The 18,955-nt window shown below is 44.6% G+C and overlaps 1 protein-coding gene across 1 annotated transcript; it reads right to left on the reverse strand.

The window, feature by feature from the left end:
- Window positions 1-259: 259 nt before the first annotated feature.
- On the reverse strand, window positions 260-15,201 carry ampd2b (adenosine monophosphate deaminase 2b). The gene is made up of 18 exons (XM_084680785.1): window positions 15,017-15,201; window positions 6,684-6,808; window positions 6,431-6,561; window positions 6,186-6,254; window positions 5,955-6,066; window positions 5,610-5,796; window positions 5,254-5,395; window positions 4,989-5,078; window positions 4,751-4,880; window positions 4,438-4,632; window positions 4,080-4,211; window positions 3,495-3,658; window positions 3,277-3,403; window positions 3,009-3,172; window positions 2,466-2,586; window positions 1,983-2,156; window positions 1,628-1,738; window positions 260-1,449 (listed from the first exon to the last, which is right to left on the reverse strand). Exons 1-18 carry the CDS (start codon window positions 15,108-15,110, stop codon window positions 1,234-1,236), a joined length of 2,484 nt encoding a protein of 827 aa, XP_084536911.1. The 5' UTR covers window positions 15,111-15,201; the 3' UTR covers window positions 260-1,233.
- Between the last annotated feature and the right edge of the window lie 3,754 nt (window positions 15,202-18,955).

Genomic DNA, 18,955 nt, shown 5'->3' on the forward strand with positions numbered 1-18,955 from the left:
ATGCTCTTTTGTAAAGCTCTCTCTTGGAAGTCGCTTTGGATAAAAGCGTCTGCTAAATGAATAAATGTAAATGTAAATGTAATGTCCTGGCTGGCAAATCTTTATACAAGCAGAAGCTTAATGCACTTCATTTACATTTTACTGTCAAGAAAAAAGATACCAGTCTCACGGTATCCCCCCCTTAAAATACATATATTAAATAAAAAAATATTCCTTACATTTTTTTATATACCATGTGAAAGAATGATGTAGGAAAAGAAAGAGTTAACAACTGTATTTGAGGTTTGTGGACCATAAGCAATAATAGCTGAAGTGTCAAGTTAATATCCAGGTCACGACCTATGATACAGGGTTTTTGCACGATATGTTTGTCTCAGGAAACAAATAAACAAGCGGATTATGGAACATAAAATATATCAGCTGAAATATGCGATCATAGTTTAGGAAAACATATGCATCACCAGCACAATAAAATGTGCTTGAATTCTTTCCACTGTACTGAACATTGATTACTCCTCAGAAGGGGAGTGGGCAGACTGCATAGAGAATGGAAACTACATGCAAAAATGGTGGTAATTACAGTTGACTGTACACCACTATAAATTAGGCCGTGTGCCACAATAGCAGCAGGAACCCTGTAAAGAAACATACAATAAATGCCTTTATGCCACCGAAGAAGAACACCATAAAGACTAGTAGAAACAGGAACACACAAATGACAGCAGAATATGTTGCCTTGCTCACACAAGTATTTCTTGAAACCAGAGAAGCAGTTGTGGTATCTGGAAAAATACTACCGTAGTAGATGTTGTAGTGAAATAACTAGGATTTAATATGGTACAGTATGTTCCAGACCTTCACATAGGAATGGATGATGTATTTTGTCCACAACATAACCTTGACAAAAAAATGCTATATAAAGAATGTGTTCACTCAAATAAATATAGGTAAATTGACAAAACCACAGGAAACGCTTAAAAGTAAGAATTCCATCAATCATCTGAAATTTACAAACACTTGGTAGGGTAAACTTCAACAGCAGGTACATTTGAGGAAATACAACAGACACGACTTCATAACCCACAAACCATCATAACTGCCTGCCAAATGTTTCCTTTCGAATGTGAAACATTCCCTAACCAGTCCAAACTCTGGGTGTGATACGAGTTGTGTTGAGAGATTTGAGCAGGTAGGATGTCCATGGTTGATTTGGAGCCACATGGGATGAGGTCCTCACTTGTCCCCCTGAGCCGGTCCCATGCACAGGCTGCTCTCCTCCTCAATGGTCTCCAGCTCATCGGTGCGTATGGCCTGGGTAATCAGGTTGAGTTCCTCACACATGGTCTCATGGCGGTACGCCAAACGGATGTCAGGGACGTTGCTGCGCCTTATGTCGTTACCTTCCTGTCCTTCCTTGAGGTAGTGAGGGCCCAGCCAATAGCTCTTTGCCTGAAGAGAAGGAGGGCTTTCATTGTTTGTCTGTGCTCTGTTGCAAACTGAATTTACCCCCAGTGGGACAAGAAGGAAACACTGACACTTTATGTACATTTCAGGTCTCCAGTGGACTGTAATGCATTTCCAGGGAAACAAATGTAGATAATGGACAACCTAGATAGTAAGCAAGTACCTTATGGGAGAAACCGCTCATCAGGACACTGTTTCTGGCCAGCTCACACATGTCACAGGAGCTCAACTTCCACACCTGGGCAGCTATGCTGTACTCCTCCATCAGAGGCTCCTGAGACGCATCACAGAGAGAAACGCATTATACCCACACCACAGCTGTGGTTACTGGGCCAGAATTTCCTTCGGGATCAATAAAGCAAATCAAATGTTCCATTATTGAATGACACACAGGCATTGAATCAGCGTAAGGAGTTACTGGGATATATGTACTTACTGTAAGTCGCTCTGGATAAGAGCGTCTGCAAAATGACTACATGTAAATATAATGAGCGTGAATCAATTTTGCGGTCACCAACCTTGGTGAAGTGGAACTGCAGGGGGTCGTCAGTGGACAGGGACACCACGAGGCCTCTGGACAGGTACTCAGGCAGGGGGTTACGGTGGTAGCTGAGGAAGAGGCTGTTGTTGCTGAGGGGGGACATGGCGATGCCGATCTGAGCCAGGTAGTACAGGTACTGCAGCACTGGGGCCTTAAGGGAAGGATGGGGCAGAGATTAGTGTTGGCATCAACTTGCTTTGCATTCGTCCTTGTTTCACCCCTCAGGGCTTCAATTCAAATTGGAATCCTTGGGATGCGTTTCTTTGGATAAAAGTCTTAGATAAAAGGTTAGATGAATAAAATGTAAGTGAGATTACAAAAGCTCTATGAGAAATCTGCCCAGAGACAGGGGAACCAAATAGATTCACACAGGAACAGTGTTTCTTTGTCAGATCCCTTCCATGTGCTGTGTGAGACGGCAGCTAGTGAAGGAAGCTACGGTAGACGCTGGAACACAGACCTTCCTGAGCAGCAGCCCATGGGAGATGTTCTCAGACAGCATGAAGCCAGAGACCAAGTGGTGGATAGGCCCCGCCTCCCCGCAATGCGGACGCAGCACGAGCGTGTTGAAGCCTCGCTGCCTGGAATCATAGAGAGGTGAGAGATACGCTACCTAGCATGCTCAACTGCTAGCACCTCCAGTGACCTGGATAAGCTTGACGTAAACAGTTTTAGTATTTAGTACATTTTGGTGAAACCTACATGGAAGCGTACATTTTTTCCTGACCCTAATTCAGATCACAAGTAGATTCGTTATTACGCTTCACTTTAGACTTCAGACATACCACTGTGAGTAGGTTTTGTCCTTTGACTTGCATTGTCTGCTCACATACCTCCACAGAAGGGAGAATTGCTGCCATTAACTATGTCGTCATGCCCTCTAGTGGTTCAGTATGAGTTTGTGTTTGCCTCACAATTCAACCTCACAGTCGAGACTTGACGACTGAAGTAGGCCAAAATAATCAGTCAGGTTAAAAGTTGAACTGAAGTTGAGGACACATACCTGCGGAGGTGGTTTAGCACAGTCATGTTAGCATACATGTAGTACAGGTAATAGGCATATGGGGGGTTGTACTCGTCATTCCAGTTGCCTGGAAGAGGGCTGTCCAGGTTGAAAATATGATGTTCAGGTTTGGACTCGTCATCAACACTGTCAAAACCCACCACCTGAAGACAAACGGTTTGTTCAGTGTTGTACATGCATGGTGCTCCCACACAAAGGCCACAAAGCCCATTGTGGATGATCGAATTCAGAAGCATCAAGTCCTTACGTGTTGAAGGAAGAGGTGGAGCTCTGGGTGGCTTCCGGGGTTGATTGTGACCTCGAACAAAGGCATAAAGATGTTCTCCAGCATCTCCTGGAAGTTGGACAGCTGCTTCTTGGCATGGTAGACATCACTGTAAAAAAAAGAAAATCAGTTGATTAAGAATTTGTTTGGATCTGTTCAAGATACATATATCATGGGAAATTGGAACAAATTTGACTTACAAGAGTCTGGGCACCTGCACCAGCCAGCGTACATTGTCAGAGTACACTCCGTGCTTGACTGCCCACTCGGCCAGTTTGTCCCACTCGTCCCTGGAGCGACCGTAGATGGACAGACGTAGCTCTACGTTCTGGTACTTACTCTCCTCCAGGTCAGCCATCACCTCCTTAGATGCAGAGGTCAATACCAGTCAGCAGGGGGCGCAAGTACAACTGAAATATAATGCACACTTAGTGGGCACTTTAATCCAAAGCGACATAATGGGGTGGGGGATCTAAAATTGGGGCCTCAAATAGGCAAATGCCACCTCTGAGGTACGCCCATCCCCCAGTTAAAATGACCCTGTGTCATGCTCACGTCAAGTATCACTGAGAGACAGAAAGTAAAGTGAGTGATCTTAGTTAGATTTACATTTAGTCATTTAGCACTTATCCAGAGCGACTTACAGTAAAGTACAGGGATATTCCCCCCGAGGCAAGTAGGGTAAAGTCATGTGGCACGGCCGGAAATCGAATCGGCAACCTGATTAATAGCCCGATTTCCCTAACCGCTCAGCCATCTGACCCCATCTGACCCCCCCACATCACCTTGATGATGTGTCCAAAGTATTTCCCCTCGACGTGGTTGTCAGTCTTGATGAATATCTCTCTCAGGATCGACTCGCCGATGGGGTTGTATTTAGCATTGAACTTGTCAAAGCGATGAAAAGTGTTGCGATCCTGCAGAGAGAATGGGGACATTTGTCACCCTAAGACAGTTCATCTTCCTAACTGATGAATGCCTCTGGCATGTCTGGTCTAGTCAAAAAGGGATCTGTCTTCAAGGAGGAATCGCAATGAAGAAGCTCTCTTTGAGCATCCTTCACTTCCCAATCTCCTTGAGCTCCACTCTTAGTTGTCTCACAACCTTCTCCATGTCAGGTTGATATTCTAAGCATCCACTTACGGCGTGCATGTCCAGCGTGTCCACGCTCAGATCGAAAGCTGTGAGGTTCATGCTCTCAAACACCTCCATCAGTGTCTGGCCAACGCCTCTCTCCACATGGACGATCTCCCCGGGATACTTCTTCATGGCTCTCTTGATGAAGCGCAGCAGGTGTTTCTGATTCATGCAGGACGAGGCATGGATGTGTGTGTCCACCTGCACAAGGAGTCCCAAATACAGACATGCTGTCAGACCTGGATTTGAGGTCCTTTGAACCTCACTGTGAGTTTAACTGTAAGTGCATTCCACAGTTAGTCTGGGACCGGAAACCCACCTTGCGGATGTTGTAGAAGTCTCGGTGGGGGACTTTCTTCTGGGCCGCCAGCTCCTTCATCTCGTTAAGCAGGATGTGCATCTGGAACTTGGAGCTCAGGTACTGTAGCCGGCGGTAGCAAAAGGACTTTCTGAGGTTAGCAAACAGACACTGTGTCAGATTTCAGTGGTACATGTGTTTCTCCACAGACACTAAAAGGATGGCAGGCGAAACCAGTTGTGAGGCTTCCTCTACTCACACTGGTCCGTTGATAATGAGGGCCATCATGACATTCATGTCAGCAATGTACTCTTGGAGGTCCGGATAGGGCAGATCCAACTCTGTGCCTCTGAAAGACACAAACACAGCACATATCTGCAACCAGTAACACCTCAGGCTGTCCTTTGCATAACATCAATAACAGCCAAATCATAACATTACTGTACAATGATATAGTGGATGCATCCAGTTTGTATTTGTCGAAGACATTAGGTGTGAGGGGAAATTTAAGTGCAGCTTCTTACTTGTCCATGGTGTTCTTGTTGGTGTACAGATGCACCACACCATTCACCATCTTGCAGCCGTAACCCATGTCGTGCGGCATACTGGCCGGTTCTTGGTTCTCATAGGGATGTGTTTCTGAGACAGGCGGGTGCACTGTGGCGTCTTAGGAGGGAAAGACAGTTACGTGATGGTGTCGGATGGAAGTGAGAATATAACAAAATGCCAACAAATGTGTCAATGTTCAGTGTTAGAAAAAAAACAAAAAAATTCAATCTACAGTATGACTGACAGGCGGTGTGTGAACTCACAACGAGTGCCGAGAGTATTTTTGGAGAGGTGTGTTTGAGTGATTGTGTGTGTGTGTGTGGGTGTATACCAGCAGTGACAGAGGTCTCATGGATCTCATCATAGATGCCCATGTCCAGGGGTCTCTCGCTCATCTCTTGGAGGTAGCGGGCGGTGGTCTTACAGAAGCTCTGCATGGACAGGCCAATGTACTTCTCCCTTATGAAGAGAGCCTTCACCACACACTTGGCTGCATCCAGCAAGTCTGTGAAAGGGACCTGGAGAGAGGGTGGAAAAGAAAGATGTTTAATTCAGTTTGTTGCCAGATAGCAGGTGATTACTCATTCAAAAAGGGATTCGAAAGGTTTTCTCAGCCTTAAAGTGGAAACAGAAGATTGTGTAAGTGATTTCTTGGGGAGGACTAAATGTCACCCACCCCACATTGTTCCTCCCCTGAGATGGTGACTCGCTGGTATTCTCGTTCTGGAACAAGCTCTCTCTCGCAGGGGTAGTGATCCGTGGGAGATTGGTTCTGTTCCTTCAAGAATCTAGTAAACACAAAAAGAGGAGTTCAACTTTAGGAGTCTTTAATATGCAGGGCCCAGAATTTATGAAGGCCGTACCAAAGGATAAAAATGTTGGTGCTCAGTTGGGATACGTTACTGACTCTAAATCTGCAGCGCTGTCCGTCTTCATGAACTCCTGTTTGGCTCTGAGTAGGATATCAGGCTCAAACCTTGAAGATTACAATAAGGAGTTGAAGAATAAGGAGTTCTCGTTTATCCATTTATCAGTTCATCCATCCATTCATCCATCCATCCATCCTTCCATCCATCCTTCCATCCCATCCCATCCTTCTCTCCGCACGCATCCATGCTTCCCTCCATCTGGCCCATCCCCAGGGTCTCTTACTTCACATCCTGGCTGATCTGTCTCTCCAGCCGCTGGCGTCGCTCCTCCAGCTGCTCAATGGGGCTGTCCTCGGGGAACTCATAGGGGGCGCTGCGCATGTCACTCTCTGCCAGGCTGCGGGAGAACAGCTCCTAAACACACACACAAAAACAAAAAAACGCTCCTTCTGAAATAACTGGGGCAATACTTGTGGGCCAGTATTGTAAACACCAGTCAGGCAAACAGATCAACTTGATCTGTACTGGTCCCTCACCTCAGCTATCTCCTTGTACTTCCCGTCCATGGAGGTGCGCAGGTCAATGGGATGTTTGTGCGCCACAGGTATTCCTGGCAAGGAATGCTGGGATGTCAGGAGGTGCCGCACGCTACGAGGGTCTACTGCAGAGGGAACCATGGGAACGGAGAGAGGAAGGAGGGAGAGGCGAGAGAATGGGACGAATGAGAAATAATAAACATCTTCAGGACATGCAATAATTGAGGCCGTAAACTCAAGACCATAATGCTGACGATCCATGCATTCCTGCCATCTGTGTCACACTTGCTGACAGAGGGAGAGGTTTATAGGAAGAGAAAGATGGTCATCAGTGAGGCCCAGTTAACTTGGCTCAATGAGAGACTTTTTCAGGAGAATTTCTTGTTCTGTCACCCTACCCAAGTAAGAGTCTAGCCCACAGACGACACATGCCTGTTGTTCCTCAGTCTAACAGTCAGTTTACAGAGCCCTTCACCAACACACACAGCCCTGGAACACACACACACAGTATTGGAACACACACACAATCCTAGACCAACATAAAGTCCTGTACCAACACTCTGTGCCAGAGGCCTGAGCTCTGCCACTCTGTGTGTCTTCACACACAATGGACCATTCAGGTCAAGGAGCAATCAACACACACACACACACACACCAACACACACACACACACACACACCAACACACACACACACACACACACAGGTGGTAAATACCCTCCATTGTTGACTCTAAAATACTATATTTATATTGTCTATTAATGAAGCCAAGTGGAGAAGGAGAAGGACATGGAAAACAAAATAGCCCCCTTGAAAACACTGGAGGTGGGTTTCTAGAGGTCAGGAAGGCCATGTATCATGCTGAAGATGGTTACATGAATACAAAGCTGAGAGCAATTCGACTATGCAGCAGACAGCTGGAGCAGGAACATCTCCCAAGAGCATATTTGGAGGTCTGTATGTACTGTGTCTCTGTATGATGATATTAATCTGGCGTCAGGAAACTCTTGCTTACCTTTGAAATATTCATTATCCTCTTGAATATTTAATTCCTCAGCTTCCAACCCTTGTGTGATAGAATGTCTGTAGGTCTACTGCCCACCTGTGTGCTTAAACGCATGCATGCACAGGTACGCATTCACACACATACACACACACACCCTCCATCAAGCACTCACAGTGCTAACATCACCTACAATCTAGTGTCGCTGAGCATAATTTGTGTGTGTACCATCTCAAAATAGCACATTGGGAAGTCAATGTTTTATTAACAGTTTTGTTCGACAGAAACACCTATCCTCTGTCTGTGATTCCTCCACTGTGAGACCAGTTAGTGCCTTAGATGGGTCCATTAGTATGACATAGATGGCTGCATTGGAACATACAAGGCCCCTGGGGTGGAACAGACAGAGAGAGACACTGTGGGGAACCTGCTCAGGAAGTGATGGCCTAATCGCCGGCCTGACTACACCTCCTGCCTAACACTGCTTGATCGACACCTCCTCCGCAACACACAATGTTGCGTGATTTGCAATGCAGCAAGCAGTCTTGTAAATGTGCAGGCGAAGGGCCAGGCAAAAGCATAGCAGATGAAGAGTAGGCACTGTGAAACTGGGGCAGAAACAGCTCCATAGATGCTATTTAAGAGCAGTTTTTTAAACTTGAGGAGAGGTATTTGGTGCCTCACCGGTTTATGACAATAGAACAGTGCTTTCCAAACCCTAACCGACTCTCGTCTACTTAACGACAAAGAGAACATGTTCGTACGGAGGACAGGCTCCGCATACTGAATGCAGGACTTTAGGAGGCGAGGATAGGAGAGACCCAGTGTTACTGTTCCAGTTATAACTAGAAACACAGTCTGTACAGTTTTGAGCTGACCTCAAACCAGCACAGACGGGACAGGAAGAGGCTCTCTTACATTTCCAGTCTGCAGAGGATGTGTGCACTGGCTGAGAGAGATGAACCAAAAAACCTTCCTACACAGTGAAAGAAAGCTTCATTTTTAGTTTTTTAAAATAATAATACATTTTTAAAAACGAAGAATGGATACACCCATCAACACATGATTTTTAACGCCATTTTGAAATGCAGGCCAAAGTCTGTCGACCACTCTGACGTGGGTACTTCCACAGACACTGCACATGGGAGGGTATAACGCCAAGCGTGCTGGCAGTGGTGGTCAGTGGGCTGTGGTGAGGCTTGGCTTGGCGGGCAGAATGTGGCCAGCAGCAAAGACAGCTGAGCCCACCAGGCCCTGAGCTAATCCCCTAATGGCTGCTATATTTGGATCAGCAGCATCCATGCTTATGTAACCACCCAGCCCCTCAATGAAGAAAAAATCACTCCAAGAAAAAAACAAACTGAAGTGTGGTTAGTGTGCCATTATGGGATGGCATCCGTTAAGGACATTAGGACTGAGGGATCCCATTGCAATGGCTTTCCAGATACTTGCTGTTGACAAAGCACTATCATATTTTGTCCAGTCCTGTACCGTTACCCTGAAACCTAGACCCAGGTAAAATTATTTCAATTTGCTAATTGACTTCAACTCCATGCATATTTCAGGAATACACTGGATGGTGGCGTGCAATCTCCAGTTCTCCCCACCCGCTGAGGCAAATGGGGTGTCAACAGTCTACACAAATGTGTCAAGTGGAAAACTCATTTAATAGAGATGATGAGGAGAGCAGGATGAAGGGTCAAGAGACTTCCTGTGGAATAAAGTCCCTCAGCTCTCTCTCTATCCAACTTTTCTCTTTTTTCCATAAAAACTGAGTTGCACATAGACAGTTTTCCTTGTTTCCTTGCGATCCTACTTGTCTGTTACATAACACTGCAGGGGATTTAGATATTTAGATAAACACTATGTCAGTACCATAGCCATAATTTTATTTTTGGAGGGTCCCATCTTAAAATAAAGGGGCCACTGAGAAAAAATAATTTAAACAATTCCTTCGTTTTTTATTGTAAGCCATCAGAAATCTTGGGGGGCCAGAGGTGTAAATGACCAAGCTCCTTGCTCTAGGCTATGAAGCTGCTGAATAAAACCCTTGTTGATTGTCTTCTTTTAGAACTGAAATAACTGCTGCTATACACTATTATTTCCTTTCAAGAATGACTGTTTTAGACAATACACACACACACGCACAGCACAACACAACACAATCTAATTAAAACCTGTCAGATCACTATGCAGTGTGAGCAGTGATGCAGCTGGGCATCATTTAAAAATGACACAAGCACATACATACACGCTCACACGTGTGACACATGCACACACACAGTCAAAGCCTGCCTTCTACTCTGCATTCAGCAGTTCTCTCATCCATCCCACTGGTGTTAGCACTCGCAGTATTGATTACCCTTTCATTGTGTGCAGCTGCATCTCTTTGCAGTCCAAGACAATGCACAGCTGCTTCCATGATCCATCCATTCATACTCGCTCTCCTCAACACAATACAGACAGCATTGCCCTGAAGGGACTTACACAAGCCAGTGGCAACAACATGAGTTGAGGGGTGGACAAGGGGAGAGGGGGAGGTTACAGGAGAGACTGTTTTGTTTGTGCGGGATCCTGACAATATTATCCTCAAAGCCTGCGTGAGCCAGTAGCTCGTGTGTCTGGAAGAAACACTCTGCCCTGCCAGAGAGGCGGAACATGCCAAACAGCCTGGGATGGCGTCTGTTCACCTTTAACACACCGGATGATGGGAGGGAGAGAGGGGAGGGTTGGAGCAGCAGAGAGACAGAGAGAAACAGGGATGGGGCAACAGAGAGAGACACACATGCACGTACTATCAAAATAACAACACTGACGCACGTACGCACACACACTCACACACGCATAGTCGCACATACATACAATGCCCCCTTATATCTCTCTTTCTGTCATAATACATACACAAAGCTGGTCCAGCAGATCCATCCTCTCCCCCTCATCCCAGTCTCAGACCCCCCCTGTGTCTCCTCTGGTTCTGGCCAGCTGTCGTTGCATTAGCAGGCTCTGCAGCTGATTCTTCTCATTTAAATGCCTGTGACATCGATCTGGGACGTACCACATGGTGCAGAGGGGCAGGGGTGACCAACACTCATCCCCAGTGTAGCTCGCGTTTGTTATTGCTGACATCACCCCCCGCCTATCAGACGCCGTCTCTGCATGCTTTTTCTCTCAAGGGAGTGCTTATGAAAGTGCGTGTGAGGGAAGGACAGAAAGAGAGAGAGACAGAGATTGAGATTGAGATTGAGAGAGAGAGAGAGAGAGAGAGAGAGAGAGAGAGAGAGAGAGAGAGAGAGAGAGAGAGAGAGAGAGAGAGAGAGATGAGGTTTGCTTTGTTAGGGGTATGTATGCTATGCCACTGTCTGTTATGCTCGCTGAGAGGAACTGGTTGGAAATGCTTATTTAGTATGAACCAAACAAACACATTTGAGATCTTAGTGTGCTTAGCACTATCCAGTATGGAATGAATGGATTATGGTTGGTATGGTCAGCTGGTAGCAGTGGAACAGTTATAATTGACATGATTGCTGACATTACAATGTGCTTGTGGATTGGGGCCTGAATACTGTGTCCATGTGATTCAGTTGAAACCCATCTAAACCTCTTCTGTGTCCACACAGGCATTTGAGAATGCTGTGGACAGTATCTGTACAGAGTCTTATCAATGAGACAAATGATGGATTGTGACCAGTGACGAGGTCAAGTGGATAACAGTGTTTCTTACATAATGGCTGTGTTGCTAGGTAGCTACAGTAGGAGAGTGGACTTTTTTCAGCGGCCAGCCTTTGGGGGGTCAGGTATTCAGTTTGTGAGACTCGTGGATTGTTTGATTGCCCCTTAATGCAGTGATTGATAGTCTGACGCACAGTAGTTTCTAGAGCAGTAAGTGAGGCAAGAATCTTGGGAGTCACTTTTCAATTCACTCCGTACATACACTTCTAAGCTTTCCCCTATGCCTTCCTCAGTCCTCGTCAACTATGCCTGAGTAAAAAAAAGAAACTGATTTGGCTTATTGTGAAAGAGCACAGCAATTTCTTCCCAATATTCAGTTACAAAAACCCAGAGGGACTCAAGTATTTACAGGCAATCAAATTCTAACAAGCAACCCAGCTGTTAACAAAATTGCCACTCAAGGGCAAACAGTTATGCCTGCTGAAAAGACTCACGGAACAATTTCATCTTTCGTAACCAGGCAATCAACCATGTAAAATCTTCCTAGTCAACCAATCGCCTCCCAGCGTTTCAACCACAATATCTGCAAATACAATGTCGCTGACCAAGCTCAAACCTGATTCAGTATGATCGCATTTGTGTCTTTCACACTCCCCCTAGAGGGCAAAGGTGTGCATTACAGGCAGAAGTTGGAATTACCAACCATCCATTCCAGCACATCACAGTACATAACATTACATCACAATGCATCATACCCAACATCAAGTCAAACCTAATTTTTTGTACAAATCTAACTAAACAAATTCTGAAAAACACCCCAAAATGTTGAGTAGTATGAAAAGTATGAAAGACTCAAGGATTGATCCTACCAGACATCTGGTCCTTTTCTCTGTGACGTTTTCAAATGAAAAATCCCAGAACTGTTCTGGTATTGTAATTGTGCGAAGAATTGAGAAGAATATGGAGAGACTGCAGTGACAGCTCCCTATCTGTAGCCCTCACCACCCCTCCATCAACCCCTGGGAGATTGCATTGCAGGACAAGGCCCCACCTATGAGGCAAGAGTCCACAGTTCACCACCCACATTATTTACTTTAGCCTGACAGAGATTACAAAGCAGGGCAGAGGCCATGGAGGGGGTCCTAGGTGAGGGTCTTGTATACATTCACATGGATATCTGCACTGATAAAAGGTAAGTAAAGTCAATCATTACAGTTAATCATTCCATGAAATAGCAGTGGTAGCATGTAAAGATGACATATCGTAGGGTCATAATGGTCACAGATGGAAAATATATTGATGCAACATATAATCATGGGTAATATGTACCCATGATTATTTGGATGACACTCATGGGGCCTCATCACAAAGCCTTGCACACTGAAAGCGATGTATACCAGCCCTCTACAACCCGTCTTCTAGACAGCCAAAACAGGAGGTTCTTCCATCCCATAGAGTTCTGCCACGCGCACCAACTCCAGCCATTTGTTGCTAAGTGGTGTGTGGGCGTAGAGAACAATGTTTTATCCATGGTTCCTGCACACCCAGGCTCTCTTGCTCCTACCTCTGCTTATTCAGGAGTTGTCTGCAGAATCACACACACACACCCTGCAGCTGCTGTTAGAGGATAGACGACGAGCACAAATTGCCAAATGTTTGTCAGGAAGAAAGTAAGATGATTTCTCGTTGTCTAAGAAACAGGCAGTGTTCCAGCCTGGTTGCCTTACTGCCTTTTCATTTGATCCAAACAATCCAAGAGAGGAGTATGGATGGCAACCAAACACAGGCTGACGCTAATTTTAAATTAAGCAAATGGGATGGTTGTATTGAATACCATGTAACAATGCTTCCTGTATTGATTATACACCCATTAACATAGACGTATATAAATGTTCTTGGTTACACTGATGATGATAAGAGTGAGTCATCCGAATGTCCCAGTCTGTAATTATTTAGCTTTCACAAACAGAGAGAAACAGTGTGTTCTGCTGTGTGCCAGGATAATTCACAGCCTACGGGGATGAGTCTGGCATCAGACTCCTCCTCTCTATCTCAGTCCCTCTCTATATCTCTCTCTGTATCTTTCTCTATCTCAGTCCCTCTCTATATCTCTCTCTGTATCTTTCTCTATCTCAGTCCCTCTCTGTATGTCTCTCTGTATCTCTCTCACTCATTATCGCTCTCCCTCTCTGTATCTATCTTTCTTTCTCCCTCCCTCTGTGTCTCTCTTTTTCCATCTCTCTCTCTCTCTTTCAGAGGTCTCCAGACAAAACACCCAAACCCCTGTGACACATACTGTAATGACTCAGATTGGAGCTTAAAATGAGCTCCATAGACCTTCACATATTAGCCACACACACAGCATGCCCGCACACACACATACACACAGTTATTACTGCAATAAGTCTTATCAACTGTGATAAATGAATGTACCCTATCAGCTAAATTGTATTTTGAGTATTTATTTTACAGAAACACTCCTCTGTGTCTTTGTGTTGGGGTGTTGACAAAAGAAAGCACACAGTATTTGATCCAGTGGTATCCAGTTTGATCCACCATGCCCACAGGCTACAACAAATCCTTATGTGTACCTGTGTGGGCTTCAATAAAGATAAACGACTTTTAATTATACATGATGTAATCATTATATAATCATAATGTGACTAATGTGTTAGAGGGGTTGACAAGCTGATAGGTTGAATGCTGTCATTCATTTACATATTGGGGTGTGTCTGGAACTGCGGGGTACCACACCCCTTCCTCCCAGCAGTAGCACCCAATCGTTCTTTAGCTACTGTACAACAGTCAATCATTTGCATATCAATGGCGTAAAACACTTCTTTTTCCAAGAAGAAAAACTGTCTTGTAAATGTGCTCGTTTTGACGAGATGCGGTTATCTTTTCGTAGTTTTTTCTGGATGATGAAAAGAGGTGCTGTGTCTCTGTCCTACTGGATCCAAAGGGTTGTTGGTGTGGCCACATCAGAGACACGAGACAAGGTTCTGATCCACTAATTCAGTAGAGGATCAGAGGATCAGAAAACCACTGATGTAGTAAGAAGGCTCTGGCATATTTCACACAGAAGCTGGCTTCAGCTCCATCGTGACATTTCACATTACAACCAGACTCGAGGGAGGTCGAGCAAAAAATTCAGTTTATGTTTAATGTTGAGCATGAAGAGCTCTGCAGGATAACATTTTAAAAAACGAACAAACAATAAAACAACAACCTATGAGGAATTTGGAACAAAGAATTTTGGGAATTGCCAAAAAGCCAGCACAAGTTTCATCCGTTGAATAACAGTGGCTCGAATGGAAAACCAAATCATCACTGCATCAGCAATTCTTTTGATTAAAGCTTTTGAATTTCCTTTAATCAACAGGTTCTACTCCATTTCCAAAACTGCACCTGAACAAACGTACTCAAACTAATACACAAAAATGTGTGTGCACCATAACTTCTGGTACACTGACTCAGTCTACAGAGACAACATCAAAAATGATGTATATTCCCATATACATCACAAAACATTGCACCCCTTGAACTCTCATGCAGCAACATCTGTCACTGAGCCCTAGTCCGTTCCACCCCCAGTTGCACTGCATCATTATGAATGATGCAAACTCACAGATGAGCTCTCAGCACCAGGCTCCCCCACTTACCTGGGCTGGCTGAGTACTGCAGGCTTCCCCTCTTCCTGAAAGGGGATTGGGGCTTGGCTTTGGCCCCCGTCCCAGAGGGCAGGTTGGAGGACATCTCTTTCTCGCCTGTGTTCCTGTGAGGGAGCTGTGAGCTGAAGCTGCAGATGGAGCGTGAAGGAGACACGAAGTGAGCAAGCAGGAGAGGTAGAGCGAGCTGGAGGGAGAGATAGAGAGAGAGAGAGAGAGAGAGAGAGAGAGAGAGAGAGAGAGAGAGAGAGAGAGAGAGAGAGAGAGAGAGAGAGAATGAGAGGGAGAGAGGGAGTGAGAGAAAATAGCAAAGAAAGACACAGATGCTTGCAGCTAAGGGGGGGTTGATCGCAGTCTGAGATTTGTGTCAGGAGATATGCGCGCATGTGTGTAAGAAGGGGAGGGTTATTCCAGCGTTGTCAGTCCAGCGTGGGGAAGCAGCCTACTAAGCATCCCTGCTATCTCGTGCTGCAGTGAGAGAGGCTCCGCCTCCGTGACTCTCTCTCATCCCTGGCTGCAGTGTTGACAGAGACTGGAGGCGGGAAAACACAGCTCGGCTTCCTCCTGTCAGATTACACACACGCACACCCACAGACCTTTAGTCTGACCTGTTGCCCTGGCAACTCCAAACCCAGGTGGGAAAAACACCGGCAGAACAGTCGTGAAAAACCCCAACAAGCGCCCAACAACAACGCCTGCAGATCTGAATGTAGACACATGTCTCCTAACCATAACAAATGTAGGTGATGCTGAGAGAAAGCAGAGCGAGGTTTAGAGAGACCAGAGCAGAGCAGACAGACGAGTCTGTGGTGAGAGGCAGAGCAGACTGGGAAAACAAGTCACTGGGCTGGAAAATCCTTCGTGGCTGGGGGAGCGACCAGCTAGACTGGAGGTCAACACGTGATTATACACAGAAGTAAATCACTTTTTATATGGAACAGATGTGGGCAGAGGGACATGTGGTGATGGAAACAACAAGCACACACCAAACATCTCCTCCAATGGGAGTTTACTTTGCAAAAGGAGAAATAAACCATAATGGCTTTCTTTTTTAAAGTCTTTACAAATAGGTTTCAAAAGTACAAGGTTTCTCCTAAAGGAATGCTGTCAGCCACCCATCTCACACATTCATCTCATGTTTATAGAGAGTACTTGGTAAGAACCACATGTAGGCTAATACATGCTATGAGGCTAGGTACAATGTGTCAATGTAATGTTGATTCCTTTATGACCCAGAACTGACCGACATTCACAGTGTAGACACAATCTCTAAGACCAGACCATAAATGAAGATGACAATATGGAATCCTTCCAAAAGATTCTCTTTTGCTGTGGAGCTCTGAGGGCTTCTACGCAATAGCGTTCTGATTACTGCCCTATAGAAAATACCAGCCCAGTGCATGATGATGCAATACTGCTACCATACAATTTTGGGAGAGGGGCCAGTCAAACTCATTTGAAAGGGTAAACCACAGGACGTCTGTAGTCTACAGTACATGGATGGTGGCTCATGAAGTGAGAGCATTTACAAAAATATTTCAGTTTGTGTGTGTGTGAGAGAGATAGAGAATGAGAGAACAACAATGAAAATACATTGTGTTGAAGTATATATAATACATCTACATGTACACCATAAGAATCTCGATTGTCAACCATATTGCTAAATATTAGAGCTATTTTTATACCATAATGATAGCTTTCTCCGAGGATTAACTAAGAAAGAAGCTTCCTCTTGAGGCACAAAATAGGCTCAAAATAGATTACTGGCAATGGCAGTACATTGTCTGCACTAGTAGTCATTCACTGAACTGGTGCAGTGCTTGAGCCCATGATGTTGGTCATATAGATATTGGTTAGTTGATTTGGTGACAACCTTTTTGGACCAAATTATCATATTGAAAAAATGACCACCAATTTCACACTAGCTAGCTAACAAGCTAACCCTGGTTTCTTTTTCCGTAAGAATGTCCCTTTGGAGATATGAAGCAATTTTTCGTAAAGGAAGCTATTTTTGTGCCTTCCTTCCATGTCATGTGACACTATAAATTGAGGAGCTTCGAACAGCGAAATGACAGCCAATATCGGCAGTTATTACATGTGGTCGACACGAGGGGACGCCAAACGAGTAAAGTCGACGGTATCTGACACTGTCTCGTTTCTGTCACATTCTATGTTAACTCAGTATTCCCAACAAAAAGGTTCTGGTTGTTACTTATCAAAAGAACATTTGGGTGACAAAACATCTTGAATCTGTCATTAATAGCCTAAAAGGAACCTGACAAATTATGATGCCAATCCACTGGAGAAAAAGTGCGTATGCACTTAACTAGTGAGATGCATGAAATAAGGAAGGCTAGTTGAAGTAAGGAAACATATTGAAATGCAATGCAGTGGTGATTTTAGAGCAGCCTGGCGAAGGATTAACCCGATGGCCTCTATCAATCAATGTGCAAATGAGATTAAATAATTAAGCAGTGTAAATGGGGTGGACGATTCGGATTTACCGAACAGTTTCAACTATTTTTCTCTCGCTTTGACAGGTCCTAGTTATCTGGAAATGTTTTCATACTTAGAAGGTCTCTTGTAAGCCAGAATGAGTATGTCACAGTTCTATTAGGAGGGTGAAAAGACTGCCGGACCTGATGCCATCTGGGCGCACTTTGTGCTGGCCAACTTAGTGAGGTCTTCTTCACTAAACTTTTCCAGATGTGTTCCGAAAACGTTCCCCTTTCTTTTTACAGTATTAGCTGCAGGACTTGCCAAGAAGGCAGCTATCTTGTGAAATTTTCGAGGGACACGTCCCTTTGGTCTCTTCTCTGGGGCTCGGATATCAGATCATGGTTGGGAGGAGACAGTGTAGCAATGATGCAAGTGGACGGATAAAAGTAAAAATGGCTTTACTATACAGTAGTAAAGCCAAAGTAATAAAGTAAATTCGGTTTCTCTGGTGTCTTCCAGAGTGAAGACCCATTGGCAGAGAAGATGGCCTCAGTTGTTCTTTGTGGTCTGAAGAGGGGGATGGTATTATGTGCAATCTTGTACTTTACCTTGATATTTTCAGCAATTCTTTCTGGTCATCTGCAGCAGTTTGATTGAGAGAAAATGGCTGGAAATATTTAACCTACTTTGTGTCACTGACAAGTCTAAATTTAAATGTTGCATGCCAAGCTTGTGTGTGTCAAAATTACATACTTATTTCAAGTCAGCAGCAAGACAATCAAAATAATAAAATATTCTTCCAGGTAGACTGACAGCGTTGTAACTGTACAAGAGTTCTCTTCTTCCTGCCAAAGAAGCACAACTTTCCAATTAGTGCTATGGTAGCATCTCAGTGGTGTTGTACAAAGAACCTGGAAGAAAAAATAATCCTATCTTTATCCAATGACAGAGAAGCAGCTGTCCATATACCTAAAGCCAGGAATGCAATGGACCAAGATGGCTGGGAAAATAGGATGAACCCATTCATGTTGAAATTGAAATTTCAGTCTTAACATTTTTGGAGGAATGTGTTGACAAAGAAAGGATCAAAATAGTAAGCATTTTTAAAGCTTCGTTTGGAGTTATGTGATGCTGCTGGATCAGACGGGTCTTTAGGCTGGAATCACCAATCTAAAGACACAAAGTTCCTATGTGGAGGTCAGACATATAATGATCATCTCACTTCAGCTCCCTGCATCCCCTTACACATGGAAAGTTGTTAGGTCTGAAGGGTACAAACCCTGCTAACGTCTTGCAGAACATGCTGCACTGCTGGTGGGCATGGAACCCCACCCTTCTGGAATTCATAGACATTACACAACTGCATGACATTCACTCGTCACTCACCCATGCGGCTGAAGATTATGGTAACAAACAGTTATGAAATCCCAGCAGCAATTTTTTTATGAAAATACAAATAAAATGGAGATGGATTATATGTCAGTATTGATTATC

Source organism: Hypomesus nipponensis, chromosome 18 (assembly GCF_054491055.1).
Source record: "Hypomesus nipponensis isolate SF chromosome 18, ASM5449105v1, whole genome shotgun sequence".
Classification (NCBI taxonomy): Eukaryota; Metazoa; Chordata; class Actinopteri; order Osmeriformes; family Osmeridae; genus Hypomesus; species Hypomesus nipponensis.